We start from the raw sequence: 24,137 nt of genomic DNA on the forward strand, positions 1-24,137 counted from the left end.
ATACGGGATTCCTCGCCTTCGCGTCTTGCAGACCGACTCTGGGGCCTAACCAATTCGTACTGAGGCTCCTTTCCCGGGAGGTAAAGCAGCCGAAGCGTGAAAGTAGCGCCAATATTAAGACCGAATGGAAATGTGCCTTCACTCATTCATACTCTTCGTGTCTTAGTGTTTATTACACACATCAATAATTTTGCCTCGACTTCTTTATCATCGTTTCTGCTGTGTGACTAACAAGCAATGAAGCAAAGCTGCAGGCTATTGCAGTCCCAAAATATTAAGTGTTTATTGCGCACATTCAAGTATTTTTCAAATCACAAATAAAGCTCGTCCAGAGAAGATTCCTTCGAATAATGCAAAGAAGACACGTGGCCCAGTCTAACCTATCTCAGCGGCTCCAGGTTTCGGTTGGACAAAGGTGGGAGAGGATGCAACCTCAACATCATCCCTGTGCTTAACTCTTCCAGCACCGCGCGTCAAGACGTGTGAGGGATTGACTAGACGGAAGCACAAAATGATCCTAAATATGCAGTTATTAATTAATCAATCCCATTTAAGAAGTTAGCTGCAAGTGTCGAGTTCTATCAGGACACGGACTGAACGGCTGGGGTTAGATTCCCGGCAGGTCCGGATACTGTCTCTCAGTCGGACGGTGTGAAGCTGACTTCTTACTTCTGCCAGCATTCTAGTGTTGATATCAGGCATTATTCATGGCATGGTGCTTTATAAGTGCAGGTTAGGTGAAGTTGTCCTTGACCTTAATTAAGTAAGCGTATGGGGGAGTGGATTTGTAGATCCACGTTTTCCTGACCTCGGCATTAGTTGGAGCTTCACGTTCCAGCTGCTTTACTCCCCAGGGAAGAAACCCCCGGTACGCATTGGTTATGAGGTTGGGTGGACCCCACAGCCGGTCTGGACGACATGGAGACTCTACTGAGACTCGAAAACCGATTCCTCCGTCGTCCAGCCCGTAGCCAGGCGTTATGCCGACTGAGCTATCCCGGCTCACAGGCAGGTATGTAAGACAGACACTGGAGGAAACAGGATTTGCAATAAACGAAAACACTAAAAACACCTAAAAGGCAAATTTGTTCCAGTACTTAACCAATTAAGCGCTATGCCATGAAGACCTATTGAGGAAAGGAGTTATATCTTCACCATTCTTTGTCTCGGCACTAGAGAGAGGGGAGTGGTCAGCTTCACGCCCCGGCCGCTTTACCCCGAGGGAAAGTGCTCCCGGTACCATATGGATAGGAGGTTGGATGGTGGCGAACAGAAGAAATTTCCTCTACCTGGAATCGAACCTAGGCCGTCCAACTAGAATCCCGTTGCTATACCGGCTGGTGGTAAAACTGTCCCTGTGCATGAAGATGTATGGGGGAGTGGAGGTATAGCTGCACCATTCTTGACCTCGGCATTAGATGGAGGTGAGACTGCCCCTGTCGCTTTACCCTCGGTAAACATTGGAGGGTCGGCTGGGTTGGTTCCAGGGCCGATAAAGAAAAAGGTCTTGCCTCTACCGGGAATCAAACCCAGTCGTCAAGCCCGTAGCTCGTCGCTACACCGACTGAGCTGTTCTGGCTCTACTCGACTGGCCCACCGCTAGTTCGTGGAGTGACCGCCTGAAGCGAGACTTCCTACACATAACCAGTACGAGTATTATAGTGAGGCCGATTCGCCATAGATGTCACTCGCGACAAGACGGCGGTGAGGGACAGGAATTCAGGGTCAGCAATTTAAATCGGTGTGACGAAGATTTGTTTTGGTTGCAACACAAAAGAAACAGCTAAAACAGCAAAACCAAACACTAACAAATAGTTTTGCTTTAGTAACATTACTTATCGTACAAATGCTGATCCTGCACTTCCCCCTCAGCGACTGGAATTTCAAGTTCGAACCGTCTTTATTTTGCTATAAATTCCTAAATCCAAATTTAATGTCGAAGACTTTCGGGGCTGTGAGTGTTGTCCACTTACTAGCACTTCATTAAGTATGTCGCGGAGAAGTAGAAGGGTCTACGAGACTTGCAGCAAATGTTAGTAACGGCTCAGAAACGGGTGATAATCCTCCTTACTTCATCTTTAGAGGATCTAGAAAAGGAAGGCCAAATATCCGACGCAGCTGCTTCGTCTGAATATTATTACGGACGCAGCCGTTGGTCTCTACCAGCTGTCTCAGGAAATGGCTGAGCACCGCAGTCTGTGCTAGAGGCCACGCTGTGGTGTATGGTCTGCTTGAGAAGTTTCTGTGTACTTCGAAATAACGTGCGGTTATATGGACGCTCAGGGTCGCCATGTTACTTCTAGTGCGAAAGCTTGTGTGCACGATTTCACCTACCGCAGGCAGGAGTGGAACTCAGGACTAACCCCTGGCAGTAGAATGCATCCCCGTGGAATTCAAACACCACGATTGTCTGTCCGAAGAGCACTACCATTTGCATTAGGGAACTAGAAAACCTCTAAATAAAAAACTAAATATTGTTACAATTTTATAAAATTACAATTATTGAGTTTTTTGACATTATCCATTCTTCATTTATGTACATTTTTGTTTAAACAAAAACTGGAGACTTTCTGCAATTAGTGAGCTTTTTAATGTTATGCATCGTCCTGCTTTTCATTTAAATATATTTCTATAGAAATGATAAGCAGGCAGATGGAGAGAGCGCAGCGAGACTGCATGAGCTTTGTACGCCGGTCACTCGGCATCATAATGATGCGTGTTGGAATGACAACTGGCAGGGGAAACCTGGGCCTCTGTGGTGGGAAGCCGGCGGCTAGTCCCCGGAGCTACAGCACTGCCAGCCTCTACATTAGCGAGGACGCCGTGTCTGATGGGCTGTAGCACCACAACAAAACTGTTGACTTGTTGGTAAAAGCGTTTCTGGTTCTGGTGCCACTTGCTGGGAGTCCTACGGCTCTCTTCTCCGTAGCGTCTGAGACCCACTCAATGGGTTTCGGTGCCTGAAGCGTGAAACTGCCGACGTCATATGTCTTCATGGCGTGGCGCTTAGTTAATTAAGCGCCTTGACAACTTTACCTTACCTACAGAAAATTTCGAATTGGGGTGCAGCACTAAGAAGAAACTGGTGAGTAATGGGGGCCTTGCGTTGGCCTGAGCCCTAGGGGGCTCGAAACTGGCTGCACCCCTAAGAAGCAGCTCCCTTGTGTCGTCTCTTGCTCGAGCCAAGGAGCTCTTGTCTGAATACAGATACAGAAAACCTCTGTACTGCGGAGACCAAATGTCGAGCCGGGTTGCAGCATGAAGAATGTCCTGAACAGATGCGAGGAGGCTTGGCTGGTCTCGTCCTGCCTCTTGTCGGAAAGAATTAGGAACCATTTCTGAAGACGTCATTATTAATGTCGAATTCATCTTGACAAAGGCATTTGATGGTAAAACTTGTCACTGTGTTTAATTAATTAAGAACCACGACACGAAAAGTGGCTCAACCTTTATTGGCCTTGACACTAGATATAGATGAATGGTTAAATGCATGCTCCGGCCGCTTTAACCCCATGGAATGAGTCCCTAGTACCCACTGAATAGGAAGCCGGGTGGATCCCAGTGCCGGTCTACACGCTAGGTGTTATGGAATTGAGAAAAATCTCTTGTCTCTACCGGGAATCGAACCTTAGCCGTCCAGCCTTAGCTCGTACCTACTTTTATTTAATTTTTACTAACAGGACAGATAGAATAATAAATAATACAATAAAGTGGACTTCAGTATAATGACACATGAATCCACTTCTGCACTGTATACCCAAAAAATGTATATGATTGCTGCCCATTTACTTTCACGAACCACGCTTATAAAGGCTAATAAGATTATAGGATTTTGATGTATTTTGAAGCATTAGTCACATAATATGATATTTTAAATAGTTTTTATACTTATAATTAGACATTCCTGAAAATGGAAGAATGCTGCCGAAACATGAAGTAAATATTTTGATGAATATGACCATTGCTAGGCAGCGGTTCAATAAGCACGTTCCCGCGGCAAAATACAGACACAGTAAGAGACGAACTGTTGGAGGTAGTGATCTCTCTTCTGTTCGCCCTGTTCGCCCCGAGTTATAACAGAGAGTTCGTAAAAGAGTTCAGTGTTCAGCTGTGGAGTGTTAACCTGTGAACAACGGAAGCTGAAGAAGTGACCGATTCGTAAAAGAGAACCCAGTCGGACACAGTGGAAGAGAAGACACTGGTAGACCAGTAAGAAACGGACCGAGTGTTAGGCAGCCATTGATTGTGAGCTGTTGTAAGAGGCTGTAACTGTAAAGACGTGCCGATAAATCCGATCATCCAACCCAGAACTCATTATTCGTCAAGCAAATTCCTCATGTGTGAGAATATATTATTAGATGGAATAAAATATAGTCCTATCGGCCGTACTTATCACATTATAAAGTCTCTGTAGTAGAGTGGACAGAGAGAAACACAGCAAATACTCTTCGAGGACGCTGCAGGCCGTTTTATGTAACAGTGACATTAGCAAGTGGCACGAACTGAACGGACCTGCACTGACAAACACAAACTGTAACGGGGAAAGCTCTCCAGCTATCAGCAAGAGGCCTGCCCATCCTCAAGCAGTGATATTACTACTTTTATTTTTGCCGAAGCTCTAGAGGAAATAGCAGACCATGCAGTGTCTCTAAATGTTTCCTTTGCGATCTTAAGTCCACCGGTGTTCTTCATTTTAATTTATTAGAGATTCGATCGTACACAAAGGTAATCGACCCTACAGGTAGACCTATCGAACAGCATAAAGTTTTCAGTTAAATATGCAAATGTTAAAAAAAAATATATTACAAGAGCCTTAGGTTGTGCCTTAATGAGATCTATGTTTGTTACGTCTCGTAGGATCGACTGATATTTCCACATGCAACGGAACTTTCTTCCTTGTGAAATTCGTCTACTACGTTCGATGCTGGAGTGAGCAGGGAACATGGGTTAATGTAAATCCGGAACACTAAATCTAATGGAGAGCCTGCAAACAAGCCCACTTTTACAAATGAAACATTCAGATGAGCACGCAAACTTGCTTTTATGCTTCACTGATTATTCGCAACTTGTTGCTGTACTCACGCACTGCAGTCTCCTTCCTTGGGGCCTCTGCTGGCACGCCCACCCCCCTACGGCGCTGTTCCCGGCTGCGAACTTGAGAACTGCAGATAAAAACTAATTCGCTAGAGGCAGCGCAGGAAATCCCATCTTGGCAGTCTGACGTGCCATGGAGACTGGACCAGAGTGTGAGGGAAGTCAGCCAAATTGCTCTTAATTATGTAATTAAACACTATGTCATTAATGCATATGGAGGAGTGAAGGCAAAGCTCCACCATTCTTGCCCTCTTAACCTAGGCACGGTTGAGAAACACTGCACTGGGGGGGGTGAGTGGTTAGCGTTACGCATGAACTCGGAGTACCCATGGGACAGGAGTCTGGGTGGGTCCCAGAGGCGGTCTGGAATCTATAGACAAGAAAAACAATTTTTGCCTTTACCGGGAATCGAAACTCGGTCGTCCATCCCTAACCACTATACCGACAGAGTAACGCCGCGGAGGTCGGCATGAAATTCAATGTTATGAAAGACTGCGTAAAAATAAAACTCTGTGAAAGTATTTTCTTGAGTGAGGGAAACTATTGCCAACACTGAAAGGTCGGCTTTCGAGGAGGCGAATATTCAGAATTTCTGGCCCTGGGATATGATACCGTAAAGCGCTGTTCTCTGGGTGGTTACGTCCACCACAAACCTCGCGCCGTGGCCTAGACCTCCCAACTCTTGCCGGGTTGTGGCACCGGGAAGAAAAGCGAAAGCCTGTAAGAACAAATTGCTGCTGTGTTGGACAAACATGAAAAGCTGGAGGTTCTAAAAGGTGAGGCAACCATTAATAGTTTGTTTAGTCCCGTACAGCTATGAATATTTCTGCGGCTGACCATTCTATTGTGGCTATTGACTGAAGACGGGAGCACCGCTATGTCCATACTCACACATGCGCACGCGCGCACACGCATGACATCATGTCAGTCAGATGCAGGGACACAACTTGGAAGGAAGTCGGCAACAGTCATGTTTCCTCAGGTAAGCGTTTCGTAATATCCAGTCTCACTTGCGGACGCAGATCTATACAATGCAAAAGAACAAAACTCACTAGACTGGATAATATTGTATTTTAGAATTCTCCTGCACTAGCTTTATCACAGCGCAATCTGCAATGCAGCTTTGTGGTTGGAACACCTCCTAGTCCACGTCTTCTTAAGTAGGCAGTCCCCTGAAACTGGAGTCTCCAAGGATTATTCATCGGGCAAAATTTTAATTTGATAAAGGTTTTATGCTTAAGCCACCTGCCATCATTTCGCTAATTCACAACATAACAAGTAGGAAATATGCTCTGTGCACAGTCACAAAAATACATTCAGAAGCTGAATAGTTTTGCACTTCGGCGAAACAACACCAAGGGGTGTCTATCTGAACTTATGCAACGCACAGTGGCCGCGCGGTCTAAGGCATGAACTGTCTTCGCACGCTGAAACACTGGGCTCGTGGGTTCGAATGGATGCCTCCATTGTTATCCTGTGTTTGTGTTGTTCTGTGTGTAGGTAAAGTTCTTGTGACGGGCTGATCCCCTGTCCAGGGAGCCCTACCGACTCTGAATGCGATTAAGAAACCGGAAAATCTGCCAAGGTCGAAAGGGCTGTAGAGCCATGGGGGAAAATTTAGATTTTTATCTACTGAGTTATGATAGCATGCTGTCTCCTATCACCTGAAGATGGAAGGAGCAAGCTCCTCCGAAACTTTCCTAAGCACATACGGGACTACACGTTGTCGTAAGTTAGAAGACCAAAATCAAAATTTTCACAGCCGGGCAGACATCAAACCTCATGATTAAAAACATACCTGTAAGGCAAATGGCCGTCCGCTAATGTTCTGTCCAGTACCGCTTCATTACATGTACATATATACTAACGGTAAGTTATGTAATTGAAGAGATTGTGTTTGCTATGGCTATATAGGAAACGATAGAAAGACAGTTTGGACGGAATATAAAAGACGGTTGATCAAAGGTAAAAAAAAATTATAAACCCACAAGAAGGAAAAGAACAGGAAAACAAAGGTGACGCTATAAAGAGATTTGAACCCGGTACAAAAAAAAAAAAAACTCCGTGGTCTGTAGTTCGCAAGCGAACTATACTGACCGAGCGACCGCCGCTTGTCGGCGAAGTTAGTGCCAATTTTAGCAGATAGAGGGTATCACGTGGTCAGTGCAACGGATTCTCACGGCCGTTAATTTCAGTTTTCTAGACCGGAGCCGCTACTCTTCCATTCAAGTACCCTTACGAGGCTGAGTGTACTCCGGATTTGAACCCAGTACAAGAATATTAACTACCCTATCCGCGGGCGCAGTATACCAAAATGCACACTTTGATAGGTGAAGGTGCAAGTGCAGATCTCCCGATAAACCCCCTCTCCTTGAGCAGAGCACGACTCCATGCTGTCAAACTAATCTGACAGCAATAATTTACGGAGGCGTATCGACGTCGGAACAAATCATCCTGTGAACCAAAATTAAAAGTTTAAACCAGCTACTGTTTCGTGAAGACGTGTCTTTGAAATCTCTCTCTCTTTCGCACGGCTATAACGCATTAAGAGCGATTTCCCTTCGCGTACTTCGGAAACTTTCAGTTGATACACATGCATAACAAGTAGGCTCTATATCCCGATTTTTGCGTACTCTTATATTCGCGATTTAGTCTCCGAAATATCGAATAATTAAGCGCCGCATCCCCATATATACGTGATTTGTTATGCCCCTTTCTTAGTTTCTCCGGGTGGGGTGAGATTGAGTTCAATTGATACGCCTGCCACTAATTAGCCTATTGTACTCGTATCAGCCCCGGATGAGAGATGATGAGTGAGGAGTGTGAATGAGAATTGGCAGTGTACTTGGAGAGAACCTGCCCCAGTGCCACTTAGTCCACCACAAAACCCACATGACCTGACCCGGGCTCGAGCACGGGCCGACAAGGTGGGAAGCCGGTGACTAGCCCCTTAAGCTATGGCGCGGCTTTGTTGTCCTCTACTGAGGCTCATATCTGAATTCCATTGTTGCTGTGTCCCATGTGGAAACGTGAGCATTGCCACTTGCGGAGCAGAGAAGTAATTGAACACATGTAAAATGGTTCTTGCACATTATTAAAACGGCATTTATAGCTACAAACTCGCCAGTGAGAAGTAACCCACTGGTTTTACAGATGCTTGTGTTTGCTTTGGTTGTCACGTGGGTACGGTATGGGCTGGCCAGCGACCTGCTGGCTTCCAATTACTCCAAAGTGGCTCGCTCTGGAACAGCGTACAGTAGTGCCTCTGTCAAGATCGGCCATAATCTGTGAGTACCGAAACAATTTGCAGAGTCCAGCAGCTGCATGGCTTGTGCTGTACGGTTGTGCAGAAGTGTGACTGTGTGCCTTTGCATCCCTCAGGGCTGATGTACCGCACAACACCAATATCAGCGTCATGATCGGGGTTGAGCCAGACTCTCGAGCAAGCACCAACAGCTTCGTCGTTTACGCGAAGAGTTTTACAGAGGACGCAGGTAGGTCTGGGTGTCTCAGCCCATCAGGGCTATGGCAATGGATGGTTATTTGCAGGAGTTGAGTGAGACCTCATTCTTTGGCAGGAATCTGGGTGACAGACAAACTATCCAACTGGCTGAATAATCCCTTGTTTAAGTTGACAGGTTTCTGTCTAATTATAATAACTGACAAACATGTTAACTGTACAATTAACTAGATAAGTAAGTAATCAATTAAGCGGCCTCCGTAGTCTAGAGGTAACGTTCCCACCTCATGACTCGTAGTACGCGGGTTCAAATACCCGGCGGAGGTCGTCGAATTTTTAAGGGCGGAGAAATTCAGGGAACAAGTCCTCCGGGAGGGACTTTAAGCCGTGGGTCGCGTGTCGTAGCTTTACGGCACGTAAAAGAACCTCATATCTCCAAAGGAGGTCACTGAGCCAAAATTCCGGACGTTTCCCGCCCAACAGCAGTCTCTAATACCTCTGGTAGATGGGGGAAGCATTATAGATACCTCTCAGCTAGTAGAGCCGGTCTCGCTGGTTGGGCGGGACTGATGGTAAGCACCAGTACCGGTAGGATATAGAGACTGGTAGAAATCATAGAGGGAAGCACAATGGACCAATACAGGTCTAAGTGCATGGGGAAACCCACCCTCTCCAATAACTAACTAACTAATTAACTAAGTAATCAATTGATTTTGTAGCTAGGCAAACTGGTTAAATAACTGAACGACCAATTAAATGCCAGGCTAACTAATTAATAAAGCAACAAACTGATTTTTCATCATATAATAACACTCGTTATGTCAACCACTTTCATCATCAATTTACAGTTGCTATCTGACCATCACAGCAAGTACAAACTACAAGGGTATTAGGGAAACGTGCCCCCTGTTCTTATGCACTGCTGTATGAAGCATGGGGACATCAGCGTAAAGCTCCATGCATTCTAGGAGTCAGATCCTGGGAGAGGTTAACTTTACGCTTCGGCTGCTTTACCTTTGATGGAGAAGCCTCCAGTAGCTATTAATACATGTAAGCAATCGTAAAGTTCTTCGTTCTGCACTCATTGTTACCTTGGCAACCACAGAACAGAAGGCAGTTTGAGAATATAACTGAACAAAGACAGTCTACTGGTTTCTGCACATACGAACTACAGGGGTAGACATTGTTGTTTCAGTTATAACCATTTGAGTGGAAATATCTTTCCGTTTCCAGAAAACCAAAGCAGTGAGAGGAACCTCCCGATATCTGAAGCCAGGATGACGTCAAGCAACACGGACTTCAAGTCCGCACTCAGCCACCTGGCGCAGGATGTGCGATACTACACAAGACCAGTGTACAGGGCACAGGACAGAAACGGGGGTCCTGAGCCACTAACCTCCGTTCATCACTCCCAAGACTCAACTAAAAGAGGCACTGACCAGTCACCTCCTACAGCAAACTACTCACACTACAAGGCACCGCAAATCTCTCGATACACAGAAGCGACACAAGATAAAGCCTCCGGTTTAAACGACTCTGACAGGGAGCCGCTACCTCAAGACCCTTACAGCGGACCAGATTCATACCACACAACTCCTCCAGCTCCCCCCAAGTCTCCACTGCCACCGCCCACGGACATGCTTCAGCTGCAACCGCCGAAAAAATCTCCCATGTCTAATATTTTTAAATACGACCCCCAAAAATCGAAAGAGCCCGTCGTGCAGCCCGTGGATACCTATCGAATTCCGCCATCGACAGACTTCTACAAATCGATTGTATCTAATTATCGATCTCCAGATCCAAAAGAGCTCTACACAGCCTCAGTGGAAAATTACCAACTTCAACCACCGAAAGAAATTTATGAACCTGAGATAGATGCGTACCAACACGCGAGACCAAAAGAATCCATGAAGTCACCTGAGCAGATCTACCAACCCCCAAAGCCAAAGGATTCTTTAACACTTCATATGGGCATGTACCAACCTCCAAACCTCAAATATTATTACAAACCACCAATAGATTCCCATGAGCCTCCACTAGCAAAAGAACCCCACAAGCCCCCGTTGGTTCTCTCCCCAGAATTCTACAAATCTTCTATGGAAGCAACCAAACCATCGAAAGATCCTCATGACGTGCCTCCGTCGGCAGACTCACTGATTCATCATTCCTCTCCATCAGAAGATGTCAATGATCATCGTCCACAAGAGCCCTCCTATACCGCGCACTTGCAAGACGACGTATATGTAGACTACGACCCTTCTTCACATAGTCACAAGGAAAAGTTACATGAGCATGACCATCCTCATGATCACGATCATTCTCAAGAATATGTGTACTCTCATCACGAACCTCCTGCCCCACCCAAAAATTCATACGGAGCTCCGCCACCCCCCTCGAAAGACACATACGGACCTCCTTCCTCTCCATCAAGACAACCGTATGGAACTCCACCACCCCCATCGAAAGACATATACGGGGCTCCACCCCCGCCAAAAGACATATATAGAGATCGGCCTCCCCCTCCAAAAGGTTCATATGCAGTTCCGCCACCTCCGCCCAAAGAAACATATGGAGCTCCGCTACCTCCACCACCTCCGCCAAAAGATTCATATGGAGCTCCGCCGCCTCCGCCAAAAGATTCATATGGAGCTCCGCCCCCTCCGCCAAAAGATTCATATGGAGCTCCGCCCCCTCCAAAGGAACCATATATGTATGATGCGTCGCCATATCACCATGCCTACGGTGCCCCACCAGCCCCACCCATGGCACCGCCTCCCCCGCCGCCACCGAAACGCAAGCGCTTTGGCTATTACCAGATTGGCCGGAAGCTGTACCTGATCCCCGCCTACTTCACCGCCCTCTTCATCCCCTACGTGCTGGCCCTCATCATTAAATCCGTGTTGAAGCGCAAGGTTCGCGCGCCTTTCAACTACTGGGCAGCAACACAGAGCAGGGAGCTGGGCCCTGACGTCACGGCAGAACGCGTCGCGAGGGTCGCGAGGGCCCTGCAGGCGGCAGGGCGCAGGTACAAGTGAAGTGGGCCACTTCTGTGCTGTAAGGCCTAAATAAACCAAAATTCGTTCAACTGTTGGAGATTTTAGGAGAATATTTAGGTCTCGCTGTGATGTAGGTAGGGGTTATTTATATTTCACTGGTTCCCGGAAACAAACAGCACACGAAATTGGGAGATCGCGCGTCTGTGAAGCTGCTGAACTGACTGCGGTGAAAAGTTGCAAATGGATACGCGTCTGGAAGAGAATTCTCTATAGAAATGTAATTTTGTCGTTACTGGTTCACTACAGAACTTCCCCTACACGAGGCCGCAGTCAGACTAGCAATTTGCTAGGAAACACTAGATTAAGACAACAAATAACCTATAAGATATAAGGTTTTATATTTTTATTTGAAACATTTTTCGATACGATGTATATTTAACGAAATAAAAACAAATTAATATGTTTCTCTAGTCCTACTTAGCTTTGTTAAAAAGACTTTCAAATATGCTTCAAGTTAAGCACAACTTGGAGCCCATTTGTGTCACGAAGGTCCACCATATGATGATTAGTATAACAGACGAGAAGGGATTAACACGTGTTTACAGTAAATGAACGGCGAGAACACTGTTGAATGAAAGTTTGTAAACATGGCGCTTGGACACTGGAGTCCATTTTTCCAAGCTTGTCATGTAGGCTTCGTTCCGTGCGCTTCCCAGCCAACCGGCTTATCGTTCCCTGACATGCAGTCTCACCTACTGACGCCATCGTTAAGTAAATCATAAATAAATGTATAAAATAAAATAAATTAAAATTACACTGTGGCAGTGAGTGACATTTTCAAGTAATTTAAAAGCAATCTACATAGTTCACATGCAAACGCTGCAGTTTTCATGAAATTATTCTGATATTGATTGAATTTTAAGTCCAGAAAGACTACAAATTGAGCATTCGTGTTCTGTCATTATTACTGTACAATAGGAAACAAAACGGAATGTTTGCGCGTTTCTTCAATAAATATCTGGTGAGAAGTCACTAGCAAAGAGTACTTAGGGCAGAGAATCCTAGCGGATTCAGTAGCTCTTGTGTTCTGAACCTCCGTCCTTAGGAACACAAGAGTAGAGTGGGGCCACTCTCCGAGACACAACTTGGCAAGACATCTAGACGCCTCTAACGGCTATGGGTTCAGCCATGCGGCAATCTTAATGGAATCAAGGTGCGCCATGAGGTACAAACTGCCGAAAAAGATTTTTTCCGATCTGAAAATTCACCTTTCTTCGAACAGGTAACTTCGCGCCCAGTCACACATCTGCAGATCATCATGTTCCTATGTTTTATTCAGTTACTATAACAACTGATGCTTTCCTACTTGACGCGCAGGCGTGTGGGTGCGTGTGCAGTGTCAGAGAGCTTCTGCCAAGTTCCAAAGCAGACACTGCGTCTGGTAAGGATATTGTGTACTTAAACATAAGGAGCCAGCGGTCTTCAACCACTCGATTACAGTTTCGACTTCCGGTGAGGACTTCGCTGGCCGAGTTCGTACGTTGTGCAATAGAAACAAGCCTAGGTGTCCCTAATTACTTGCTGTTGACTACTAACCAGCCGGACAGATATGCAGATTGCTTTGGTAGCACTAAAATGTATAGGCAGGTGCAGTATGCGGTGTAGGAGAGCTCTAATGGCAGGTGTGAAACAACAAACCCGCTACACGACTCTGTCTGATGGTCAGACGAAAGGCAGCCACTGTGAGCAGCCATGACTTCGCGGGTAAGTACAATGGGACGAGATAACAAGCCATCGGCAGATGGACAAGTTTGGTACTTCCAAAAATCTGATCGTTCACATTCTGCTTAGTTTTCGAAGCGCTAAACGTCACACGCACAGTCTGTCAGTTGTGGCACGTAAAGTAACCCGAGCTGAAAGTGTTTCGAAACAAAGTGCTCGAGAAAATACGAAGGAAACTGGAGGCAACTTTATTTGAATTAAAAGAGCGGTGCTGGTAGCAAGAAGAAAGCCGTCTTCTGGGGTGTGGCGCCGTGTAGATATTGTGTTAACCGAAGTTTCGGAGGGATGTAACGCCTCCATCTTCAGGGTAGAACAAAAAGGAAAATCTGCGAGCAGGGAACAAGTGTGAGTAGGTGCTAACAGACTAATGTCGAGTCTGTTAACACCTGCTCCCAGAAAACTACTTTCTTCAAAGTCACCGCTGTGAAAAGCTCAAATTTACGTAATACGTATGTAACTTCCTGTGTCTTCAGTAGCACGTTAAACCTGTCTGCCCCGTTCACAGTACGTATCAAAGAAAAATAGAAGAAGAACTCCTATAATATAAGTTAGATTTAGCGGGAGTACAGGAGGTCAGTTGGGACGGAGGTGGCATCGCACAAGCAGGCTAATATACATTTTTCTATGGAAAGGGGAATGAAAATCAGGAATTAGGTACAGCTTTTTTTTTGTACCTAAGAGAATCGTATCAGCAGTTAGGAGGGCAGAGTTCGTTAGTGACAGGATATCATATATAATGCTAAAAGGTGTCTGGTGTGATATCGTTATGAATGTTCACGCCTCAACAGAAGATAAAATTGATCACATAAAGGACAGGTTCTATGATGCACTAGAAGATGTATTTGATAAATTTCCGAAGTACCCTATGAAAATGTTGTTAGGAGATTTCAATGCCAAAGTAGGGAGGGAAGACATTTTCAAACCAACTACTGGGAATGAGAGTTTGCATGAAATTAGTAATGATAATGGAGTCAGAGTAGTAAATTTTGTCGGAACCAAGAATCTTACTGTCAAAAGTACAATGTAACCACATCGTAACATTCATAAATTTACTTGGACATCTTCTGATGGGAAGATACACAATAAGTAGACCACATTTTGAAGGATAGGAGACGGCACTAAAGTACACTTGATGTCCGATCATTCAGGTCAGCAGACTGTGATACTGACCACTGCCTGGTGGTGGCAAAGGTTAGGGAAACACTGGCGGTGAGCAAACAACGCACACAGAGTTCATATGGAGAGGTTCAATCTCAAGAAATTAAATGAGGTACAGGGTAAAGAGCAGTATCGTGTTGAAATCTCAAATGGGCTCGCGACTTTGGAAAACTTGGTCACTGAGGTGAATGTTAATAAAGCTTGGAAAATTATTAGAGAGAATATCAAAATTTATGCCAAAGAGAGTTTAAGTTATTATGAACTGAAGAAACATAAACCATAGTTCGATGAAGGATTCTCAAAATTATTATACAAAAAGAAACAAGCCAAATTTCAGTGGTTACAGAATCCAAGCGACATAAATGGGGATAATCCGAACAATATAAGACGTGAAATCAGCAGGCATTTCAGGAACNACCAGCCCTTTTGAGGTTGAAAGTGCTATTGCAAAATTGAAAAGGGTATATAACGCCAGGTAGTGATCAAATTCTGGCAGAACTTTTACAAGCAGGAGGCGAAATATTACATTATAGGATCCATGAGCTAATTACTTCTATTTGGCATAAAGAAAAATTGCATGATCAGTGGAAGGAGTCTATTATTGTAGCAGTTCACAAGAAGGGCGATAAAACTGGCTGTAGTAATTATCGCGGGATATCACTGCTATCAACTTCATATAAAATGTTATCCAATATTCTTCTGTCAAGGTTGAGTCCATACATAGATGAAATTATTGGGGATCATCAGTGTGGGTTTCGACGTAACAGATCAACTGCTGATCAGATCTTTTGCATTCGTCAGATATTGGAGAAAAAATGGGAGTGCAATGAGAGAGTACATCAGCTATTTGTAGACTTCAAGAAAGCCTATGATTCAGTTAGGAGGGAAGTATTGTACAATAATCTGTTAAACTTTGGTGTACCCATAAAACTAGTTAGGCTAATAAAAATATGTTTGAACGAAACGTATGTTAAAGTCCGTATAGGTAAATATTTGTGTGGTAATTTTCTTATCCAGAATTGTCTAAAACAAGGAGATGCTTTATCGCCACTCCTTTTCAACTTTGCCTTAGAATATGCCATTAGGAAAGTCCAGGGAAACCAGGTGGGACTGAAATTAAACGGGACACATCAGCTGTTGAGGAGGTTGGTCTAGAAGTAAACACAGAGAAAACTAAGTACATGTTGCTGTCTCATCACCAGAATGCAGGGCAAAATCATGACATAAAGACAGGAAACAGATGTTTTGAAAGTGCGGCACAGTTCAGATATTTGGGAACGACGATAACCTACCAAAACCTGATTCAGGAGGAAATTAAGAGGAGATTGAACTCGGGTAATACTTGTTACCATTCAGTCTAGAGCCTTTTGTCTTCCCGTCTGCAGTCCAAAAACATAAAAATTAGAATATACGAAACTATAATTTTGCTTCCTCTTCTGTTAGGATGTGAAACTTGGTCTCTGACATTAAGGGAGGAACATAGACTGAGGGTGCTTGAGAACAGGTTGTTGAGGAGAATATTTGGACCGAAAAGGGATGAAGTGACAGGAGGTTGGAGAAAACTGCACAATGAGGAGCGGCCCAGTGGAGGGCTCTTGCGAAGACAGTGAAGAACCTTCGGGTTCCATAAAATGCTGGGAAATTCTTGAGTAGTTAACAACTGGTGGCTCCTCAAGAAGGGCTCAGCTCAATAAAGTTCTTAGTTAGTTAGTTATTAATATGGCTCGCCCAGAAGTACCAATAAGACAGACTCGTGATGAGAAGTGTCTGGTTCAGTTGGAACACTGGAAAATCGGGACTGCGTTTACAGGAATATTTTTAGTCTTACACTAAAATGGGATTCCCTCGCATTCCGCAGGCTTACTGTTTCTCATTTGAGGTCTAAATAAATTCTCCAATTAAGAGCGTCGTCAAATCTCGAACTATTCCAGCGATTAATACTGAATATCATCTGTAAGTTCGTGACGATGGTGAAATAATCAGTGATCAATTTTTAGGCATTTCGAAGACTAAAATCTGTCTGCGTCATTGGATAAGAAAATGTACTGTGCTGGACAAATCGATATAAATAGCATCTATCTGTGGACCGAAAGTAAGAAGACGGGGCGATGGATAATGTCCAAACTGTCTATCAGTACACTAAGAATAATGTTACTACGTAACGAAAGTCTTCTCTCTTAATTAAAATGTGTTCATTTGAAATGCAATGTTCTTGCAGGGACTGGTCCTACCTCTGGTCGTCCATTTTATCTTAACGTGGCTACAAGATGGAGACGCTAAGCCGCAGCTCTTTGCTCCAGCCTACGCAACTGTGACGCGCATTGGAAGCGCCACCTCTGCTAACAAGTCGGAGAGTACTGCCGGGTACGTGACAACAGTTGGCTACTTTTATGAAATTCAAAATCTGAACACCCAACTGTCTACTTCAGGGTTCTCAGGGAAGGTACCTTTTTTTCAGAACCCAATTATTCACTTACGTCCAGTTGTTCTCCTGCTTTCGATCGTAATACGGACATAGTGTAAATGTTACAGACATAAAGTCAAAGATATTAATGAAAATTGCCTATTAGCCCAAGTATACGCAAGGTTTTCTTTTCAAATACAGATTCGTATAAAAGGGGAAGATGATGATTATGAGGAGCTTAAGTGTTAATTCTAGTGGTATTTGTAAAATGCCTAGAAATATAGTATTTATTTGAATTTATTGCTTATTAATGATATAATTTTTACATATTTTTGCTTATAACCCTGGGAAATAAATGCCATATTCAAGTTTGTAAAAAAACATTTAGCTTAATTAACTCCTTACAAAAACACGGGGTCGCCTTATATGGCACGTATTAACGTTGTTACTGGAGTCCTGACAAGCTGTTTACTTACGGTACTGATGTCGGGGTGCCGAAGCTCTGTGGAGTATCTGTATTGTATCAATGGCTCAGAGAACACGTTTTCTTTTTAAATATCGCATTGACGTATCAGCCATGCCTGAAGAGCGTGGTCGGATCACATATTTGTTTACGTACCTCTTTGTAAGAAACGTTTGACATCAACTTGTGCTCCTCTCAACGCGCGTCCACATTTCTCGTGCTCTTGCTCGTGTGACTCGCTATGCTTGGAGTAATGTGGATGATATGACAAGTCACGAGACAAGCAAATTTAAAATTTTTAATTTAAAAACTATAGCCAATAAATTAAAATACGACTACAGCCTATACACACTACGAGTAAATATACGGATCCTCACGCGCCGAAGCCTGGCGAGCAACTGAAGTAGTGTGGTCGAAGATTTACGAGCACAAGTAAAAGCCAGACGAGTCTCCCGACGAGCACAAGCCTGGCGAGCACGAGTAATGTGGGCGCGCCTTGATACAGAGCACCCGCCGTTTCATTGGCAGCACATCGCCACTCATCCCAGTGAAAACAGACTGAATATCGCACTCACTCCGTTAGCTTCCACTAGACAGGCTTACTGAGCTCTTCAAATTCATACACAATGGCTATCTCTCACTTTCGGTGATCAACAAGCTCTCAGAAAGCAACGATTTTCACCTATCTTGAGCGAGTATCGTACAATATAATTCACTTCTTCGGACTAGAGATAAATATCGGCAACACGAATTACCTAATTCACAGGGCTGATGAGTCACGTGATGCCAACAGCACGCGCTTTCGGAGCTATCTACCGGATCCCAGCGGAACTCTGCAGTACCCTCTGAACTACATTCATTTGCCTACGGCGGAAACGAAAACAACTTCAGAGAGTCAAGGTAAGTCTACATTTAATTAAATCTTTAGAATATGCACTTATTAATTATATATTTTTTTGTTATTGCTAGTGGGGTGGGACTAAGTCCCTTGTACTGCGGCAAATTCTGGCCTATTGTACCAGCCCCAGATGATAGGTGAGGGTGGTTGTGGAGCAATTGGTGGAATGAAGATTGGCAGGGGAAACCGAAGTACTCGGAGAAAACCTGCCCCAGGGCCACTTTGTCCACCACAAATCCCACTTGAAAAGACCCGGGATCGAACCCGGGAAGCCAGCGACTAACCGCTTGAGCTATGGCGCGGCGTAAATATAGGATTACAATATTTGTATCTTCAGCAGCTATGGCTTAGTTGTTCAGTAATCATAGCAATAAATACATATGATATACAGGATTTATGTATCACTTGTATTACTCAATTGTCCATTGCCACGAGAACAAAAGCGTAGGGTAGTTCTGATCACACACGAAGCAGATATGCTACTAGAATTTCATGTGTCTCTTTCCAGATATTCGTCATGATGCCAGAAATGGACCTGTATATTCGAACTCTCCAGTTATCTACCTGCCATACAATCACAAAATTACCGCGTCTGATCTACAGTACTACAAGCATCCTGTCTACATAGCAGAGGAACGTCCCACTGACCTCAGTCACCAGAAAACACAAGCCAGTAAACCACCTTCATCTTTAGTGGAGTTGAAGGACTTCTTTACAAACCACCCCCTGGACCTGAGTCGTTATGTTTCGCACATGAATGCAAATGAGTCTACAAAGCTACACACGTTCAGTTCTCAGAAAGCTGGTCTCTACAGATTAGACAAAATCACAGAACATTCTCATGAACCTGATACTCCTCTCTCTGAGTACAACGACGAAGAACATAATCTCAAAGGATCTCAAATATACTCAGAATCTCAGGATTCAGAAGAACCTGAAAATAATCCAGATTCATATAACCCCACAAACAACTTTTACAAAAATTCTGCCTATTTCATTCCTCCGTCAGGAATTTTCGACTTGGCTCCAAATTCGTCTCAAGGTTCGCACACGAGAGATCCGTATGATGGTCCTGATTCATACAATCCTCCACCTTACGGATCATCAGTTAAAGATTCAGACGGAAGATTCCCACCTCTGGATTCGTATGAACCTAACAATCACTTTTCACAAAACAACCACCCCATATCCCTTATGGAAACGAATAAATCTCCATCATCTACGCAAAATCATAAACCCCCACCATCTATGCATACATCCACATCCCAACCCCCCGCATATAAGTACAGAAATAAATCGCCTATGAATGTTTACCAACCTCCACAGCTACTGGGCGTTTATACTCCTCCATCATACACTCATGCTGACAGTTCGTTAGTTGCGAATGCTTATCAGCCTCCATCCTCCATGTATAAGGCTCCAACATCTGTGGGTACTTATAATGATCTTCCATCTTCTATGGAGACTAATAAACATCCAGGAGATAAGGATGACTACAAACCCCCACCATCTACTCATACTGGCACTAACGCATATAAACCATCATTTGTGGACACTTACAAACAATCGGTACAACCCATGGAGACTTACAGTCCTTCAGCACCTATGGGTACTCATAAGAATACATCAATGGTCGATACTCACAAATATCCTTCACCTGGAGATCCTCACGAACCTCCATCATCTGCGGATTCTTATAAACATCCTTCGTCTCTAAGTACTGACAAGCCACCACCTGTAAGTTCCGACTCTGACAAGTCTGAACCACAGAAGTATTACTGGCACCTTCACAACTTTCCGTCTTATGAACCGCACACCAATACGGATGCAGCAATAAAACATTCTTACACAGTACCACAATTAGAAGGCAAACCCGAACAGACTGTTTCGTCCGCAGACCAACCTCCTGAAGATGATGAATATCTGCAACACGATACACACAGCCATTACAATGACCACACACATGAACACCATCATGATCCTGACGAACATTCCCCACACTATCATGGTCACGGTCCTGACGAACATTCCCCTCATTATCATGATCACGATCCTGACGAACATTCCCCTCACTATCATGATCACGGTCCTGACGAACATTCCCCTCATTATCATGATCACGATCCTGACGAACATTCCCCTCACTATCATGATCACGGTCCTGACGAACATTCCCCTCATTATCATGATCACGATCCTGACGAACATTCCCCTCACTATCATGATCACGGTCCTGACGAACATTCCCCTCATTATCATGATCACGATCCTGACGAACATTCCCCTCACTATCATGATCACGGTCCTGACGAACATTCCCCTCATTATCATGATCACGATCCTGACGAACATTCCCCTCACTATCATGATCACGGTCCTGACGAACATTCCCCTCATTATCATGATCACGATCCTGACGAACATTCCCCTCACTATCATGATCACGGTCCTGACGAACATTCCCCTCATTATCATGATCACGATCCTGACGAACATTCCCCTCACTATCATGATCACGGTCCTGACGAACATTCCCCTCATTATCATGATCACGATCCTGACGAACATTCCCCTCACTATCATGATCACGGTCCTGACGAACATTCCCCTCATTATCATGATCACGATCCTGACGAACATTCCCCTCACTATCATGATCACGGTCCTGACGAACATTCCCCTCATTATCATGATCACGATCCTGACGAACATTCCCCTCACTATCATGATCACGGTCCTGACGAACATTCCCCTCATTATCATGATCACGATCCTGACGAACATTCCCCTCACTATCATGATCACGGTCCTGACGAACATTCCCCTCATTATCATGATCACGATCCTGACGAACATTCCCCTCACTATCATGATCACGGTCCTGACGAACATTCCCCTCATTATCATGATCACGATCCTGACGAACATTCCCCTCACTATCATGATCACGGTCCTGACGAACACTCCCTTCACTATCATGATCACGGTCCTGACGAACATTCTTCACACCACCATTATCACGATCCTGACGAACATTCCCCTCACTATCATGATCACGATCCTGACGAACATTCCCCTCACTATCATGATCACGGTCCTGACGAACATTCCCCTCACTATCATGATCACGGTCCTGACGAACATTCCCCTCATTATCATGATCACGATCCTGACGAACATTCCCCTCACTATCATGATCACGATCACGACGAACATGAAATATCTGGTGTTCCACCGTCAACTAAATATCACTCCTATCAACATCCACCGCCATCTGTACATAAAGGAAAACACACACCTCTTCCAGAAGAACAGTCCCCCCCAAAAGATACGGCTGGAACTCCCACACCCCCGTCAGAAGTAATGGTCAAACATAATGAATACCACGACCACGTGTATGATCCTCACCATCATGAAACATCTGCTGCTCCTCCACCAACTAAATATCACTCATATCATCATCCACAGTCATCTGTGCATAAAGGAAAACATACATCTCTTCCAGAAGAACCGACCACACCAAAAAATATGGCTGGAACTCCCTCATCACCTTCAAAAGAAATGGTAAAACAGAGCCATTCCCATGGCAACATGTATGATCATGAGCCTCACGATCATGACGATCATCCACCGCCATCCGTATACTCAGATCATTCATCTCATCCACACCAAGATTACATTTACGATCATGATCCTCGCGATCATCCACAGCCATCCGTATACATAGATCATTCATCTCATCCACACCAAGATCACATTTACGATCATGATCCTCATGATCATTATCCTCACGATCATGATCACGACGATCATCCACAGCCATCCGTATACATAGATCATTCATCTCATCCACACCAAGATCACATTTACGATCATGATCCTCATGATCATTATCCTCACGATCATGATCACGACGATCATCCACAGCCATCCGTATACATAGATCATTCATCTCATCCACACCAAGATCACATTTATGATCATGATCCTCACGATCATTATCCTCACCATCATGATCACGGTCCTGACGAACATTATTCGCACCAACATCAGTATGATCAGGGTAACCAAAAACTGCCTGCTGCTCCACCACTAACTAAATATCAACATCATCAACTGCCATCTCCCCCGTCCCCTCCACCCTCAACAGAAGGCATGGTCGGAGCTCCCCCATCCCCGCCAAGAGGTATGCTAGGGGCTCCCCCGTCCCCTTCAAAAGATATGGCTGGAACACAGCCACCCCCTCCGAGAGATACATACACAACTCCAAAGTACATGTATGTAACCCCTCCACAGCCTCCAAAATATATGTACATAGCTCCCACACCCGCTTCAGAAAGTATATACCCCCCAAAAGGTTCATACGGAGCTCCGCCGCCTCCTCTAACTTACGGAGCTCCACACCTTTTTAACTATATACATGGAACTCCTCCACCTCCCCCAAAGGATATGTACGGGGCTCCTCCACCTCCCCCAAAGGATATGTATGGGGCTCCTCCACCTCCCCCAAAGGATATGTATGGAACTCCTCCACCCCCTCCAAAGGATATGTACGGGGCTCCTCCACCTCCCCCAAAGGATATGTACGGGGCTCCTCCACCCCCTCCAATGGATATGTATGGAACTCCTCCACCCCCTTCAGACATGTACGGAGTTCCACAGAACGACACAAAGCCAATGGAAGGGAAACCGTTCATCACGTACTACAATTTTGGACGCAAACTATGGCTTCTGCCACTCTACGCTGGAGTCGTCTTCATGGCGCATGTGCTACTGTTACTTCTGAAGGCCATTTCAAGGCACAAGATCCTCGCCCCTTACAGTTTCTACACTAGCATACACGGCAGGAATCTCGAGTCAGCTTCGCAGCGTGAGCTGGACAGCACTACAGAGCACGTCACGAAGGCTTTGGATAAAGCAGAGTATCAGTTCATGTAAATAAATAAACCAAATAATAAATACACATCTGAACCAGTCAGTACATTGTTTCCATGACTTTAGAGCGGACAGCTCCAGTTTTGTGAGCCGCGATGAGACCTGTTAGGCCCTAACTATGTAATGCCATGCATCTCATTACTGGCAGCTCGCTGAAACATGTAGCATGCACCAAAACGATTTTAATTTTACTTTCTCACAAAATATTGCTTCTGGATATTTCAAATGCAGATATACTGCACACGCTTATGTCTTGATTATTTAACCCCTTAAAACACGAATGACAAAAAATACGAGAGGGCAATAAAAAAGAAGATAAGGAGGAGTCAGACAGGGCGGCGACGGATGTTTATTTCAGGATAAGAAAGCGCATAATTTCTGATAAGAGCAGTATAAAGAGGAAGACTCCAAAGTGACACAAAAGTAGCGAAACTTTGTCCTGTTTTACATCAAAGTACGAACACAATCAAAGGAACCTTCCAAAATATAGTCCCCATATCCAAGAAGACGCACTTTGCACTTCCAGTACAGAACTGTAAAGTAGTCGGTACATATGCTAGCGCTGTCACGTGGACATAATAGCTGTTATGAAGTAATTAAAACATATAATTCGTATAAAAATCTCTGACTTTTCTAAGAGACCCGGCATTTTTAAAATTTTCTGAGTTGCTGAATAAACTTCCCAAATTGAATGTAGAACGAGGTGAAGTCTGTCTGTCTGTCTGACAACATGTTTCCTTTTCCAGACTACTCAACTGGTTCCAAGCAAAGGATCTGCACTAAAATTCTGCATTTTGAGGCAGGCTAATGTAACACCCAAATTACATGGAACTCAAATGAAACTAGATCCATTTCCTGAATTATTGTTCAGTATTTCATGGGGCTCACATTGAGACTTACAGCTTCCGTTGTGATATGTGTGAAGCTAATGTATGATACTATCCTAC

General features: G+C 44.5%; 3 protein-coding genes across 3 annotated transcripts; 2 read left to right on the top strand and 1 right to left on the bottom strand.

Moving 5' to 3' along the window:
• Positions 1–6,007: 6,007 nt before the first annotated feature.
• On the top strand, positions 6,008–11,973 carry LOC111868507 (extensin-3-like). The gene is made up of 4 exons (XM_023859198.2): positions 6,008–6,076; positions 8,248–8,381; positions 8,476–8,588; positions 9,788–11,973. Exons 1-4 carry the CDS (start codon positions 6,008–6,010, stop codon positions 11,587–11,589), a joined length of 2,118 nt encoding a protein of 705 aa, XP_023714966.2. The 3' UTR covers positions 11,590–11,973.
• An 8,142-nt stretch (positions 11,974–20,115) lies between these two features.
• On the bottom strand, positions 20,116–22,429 carry LOC111868500 (spore wall protein 2-like). The gene is made up of 4 exons (XM_023859191.1): positions 22,364–22,429; positions 21,776–22,279; positions 20,246–21,478; positions 20,116–20,178 (listed from the first exon to the last, which is right to left on the bottom strand). Exons 1-4 carry the CDS (start codon positions 22,427–22,429, stop codon positions 20,116–20,118), a joined length of 1,866 nt encoding a protein of 621 aa, XP_023714959.1.
• Positions 22,430–22,443: 14 nt separating this feature from the next.
• On the top strand, positions 22,444–23,193 carry LOC111868501 (formin-like protein 20). Its single transcript, XM_023859192.1, has one exon. It carries the CDS (start codon positions 22,444–22,446, stop codon positions 23,191–23,193), a length of 750 nt encoding a protein of 249 aa, XP_023714960.1.
• Positions 23,194–24,137: the final 944 nt, after the last annotated feature.

The sequence above is a fragment of the Cryptotermes secundus genome, unplaced genomic scaffold, assembly GCF_002891405.2.
Source record: "Cryptotermes secundus unplaced genomic scaffold, Csec_1.0 scaffold206, whole genome shotgun sequence".
NCBI classification, from domain to species: domain Eukaryota; kingdom Metazoa; phylum Arthropoda; class Insecta; order Blattodea; family Kalotermitidae; genus Cryptotermes; species Cryptotermes secundus.

Excerpts from the sequence above, each read along its gene's own strand:
- LOC111868507 (XM_023859198.2), top strand. The coding sequence starts at position 6,008 with ATGACATCATGTCAGTCAGATGCAGGGACACAACTTGGAAGGAAGTCG. Across the intron at positions 6,077-8,247 it reads CAACAGTCATGTTTCCTCAG|ATGCTTGTGTTTGCTTTGGT; the intron begins GTAAGCGTTTCG and ends CTGGTTTTACAG. Across the intron at positions 8,382-8,475 it reads GTCAAGATCGGCCATAATCT|GGCTGATGTACCGCACAACA; the intron begins GTGAGTACCGAA and ends TGCATCCCTCAG.
- LOC111868500 (XM_023859191.1), bottom strand. The coding sequence starts at position 22,429 with ATGGGGGAGCTCCGACCATGCCTTCTGTTGAGGGTGGAGGGGACGGGG. Across the intron at positions 22,280-22,363 it reads GGGAGATGGCAGTTGATGAT|GACCGTGATCATGATGGTGA; the intron begins GTTGATATTTAG and ends AATGTTCGTCAG. Across the intron at positions 21,479-21,775 it reads AGTTCCAGCCATATTTTTTG|ATATTTCATGTTCGTCGTGA; the intron begins GTGTGGTCGGTT and ends GTGGAACACCAG.
- LOC111868501 (XM_023859192.1), top strand. The coding sequence starts at position 22,444 with ATGCTAGGGGCTCCCCCGTCCCCTTCAAAAGATATGGCTGGAACACAG.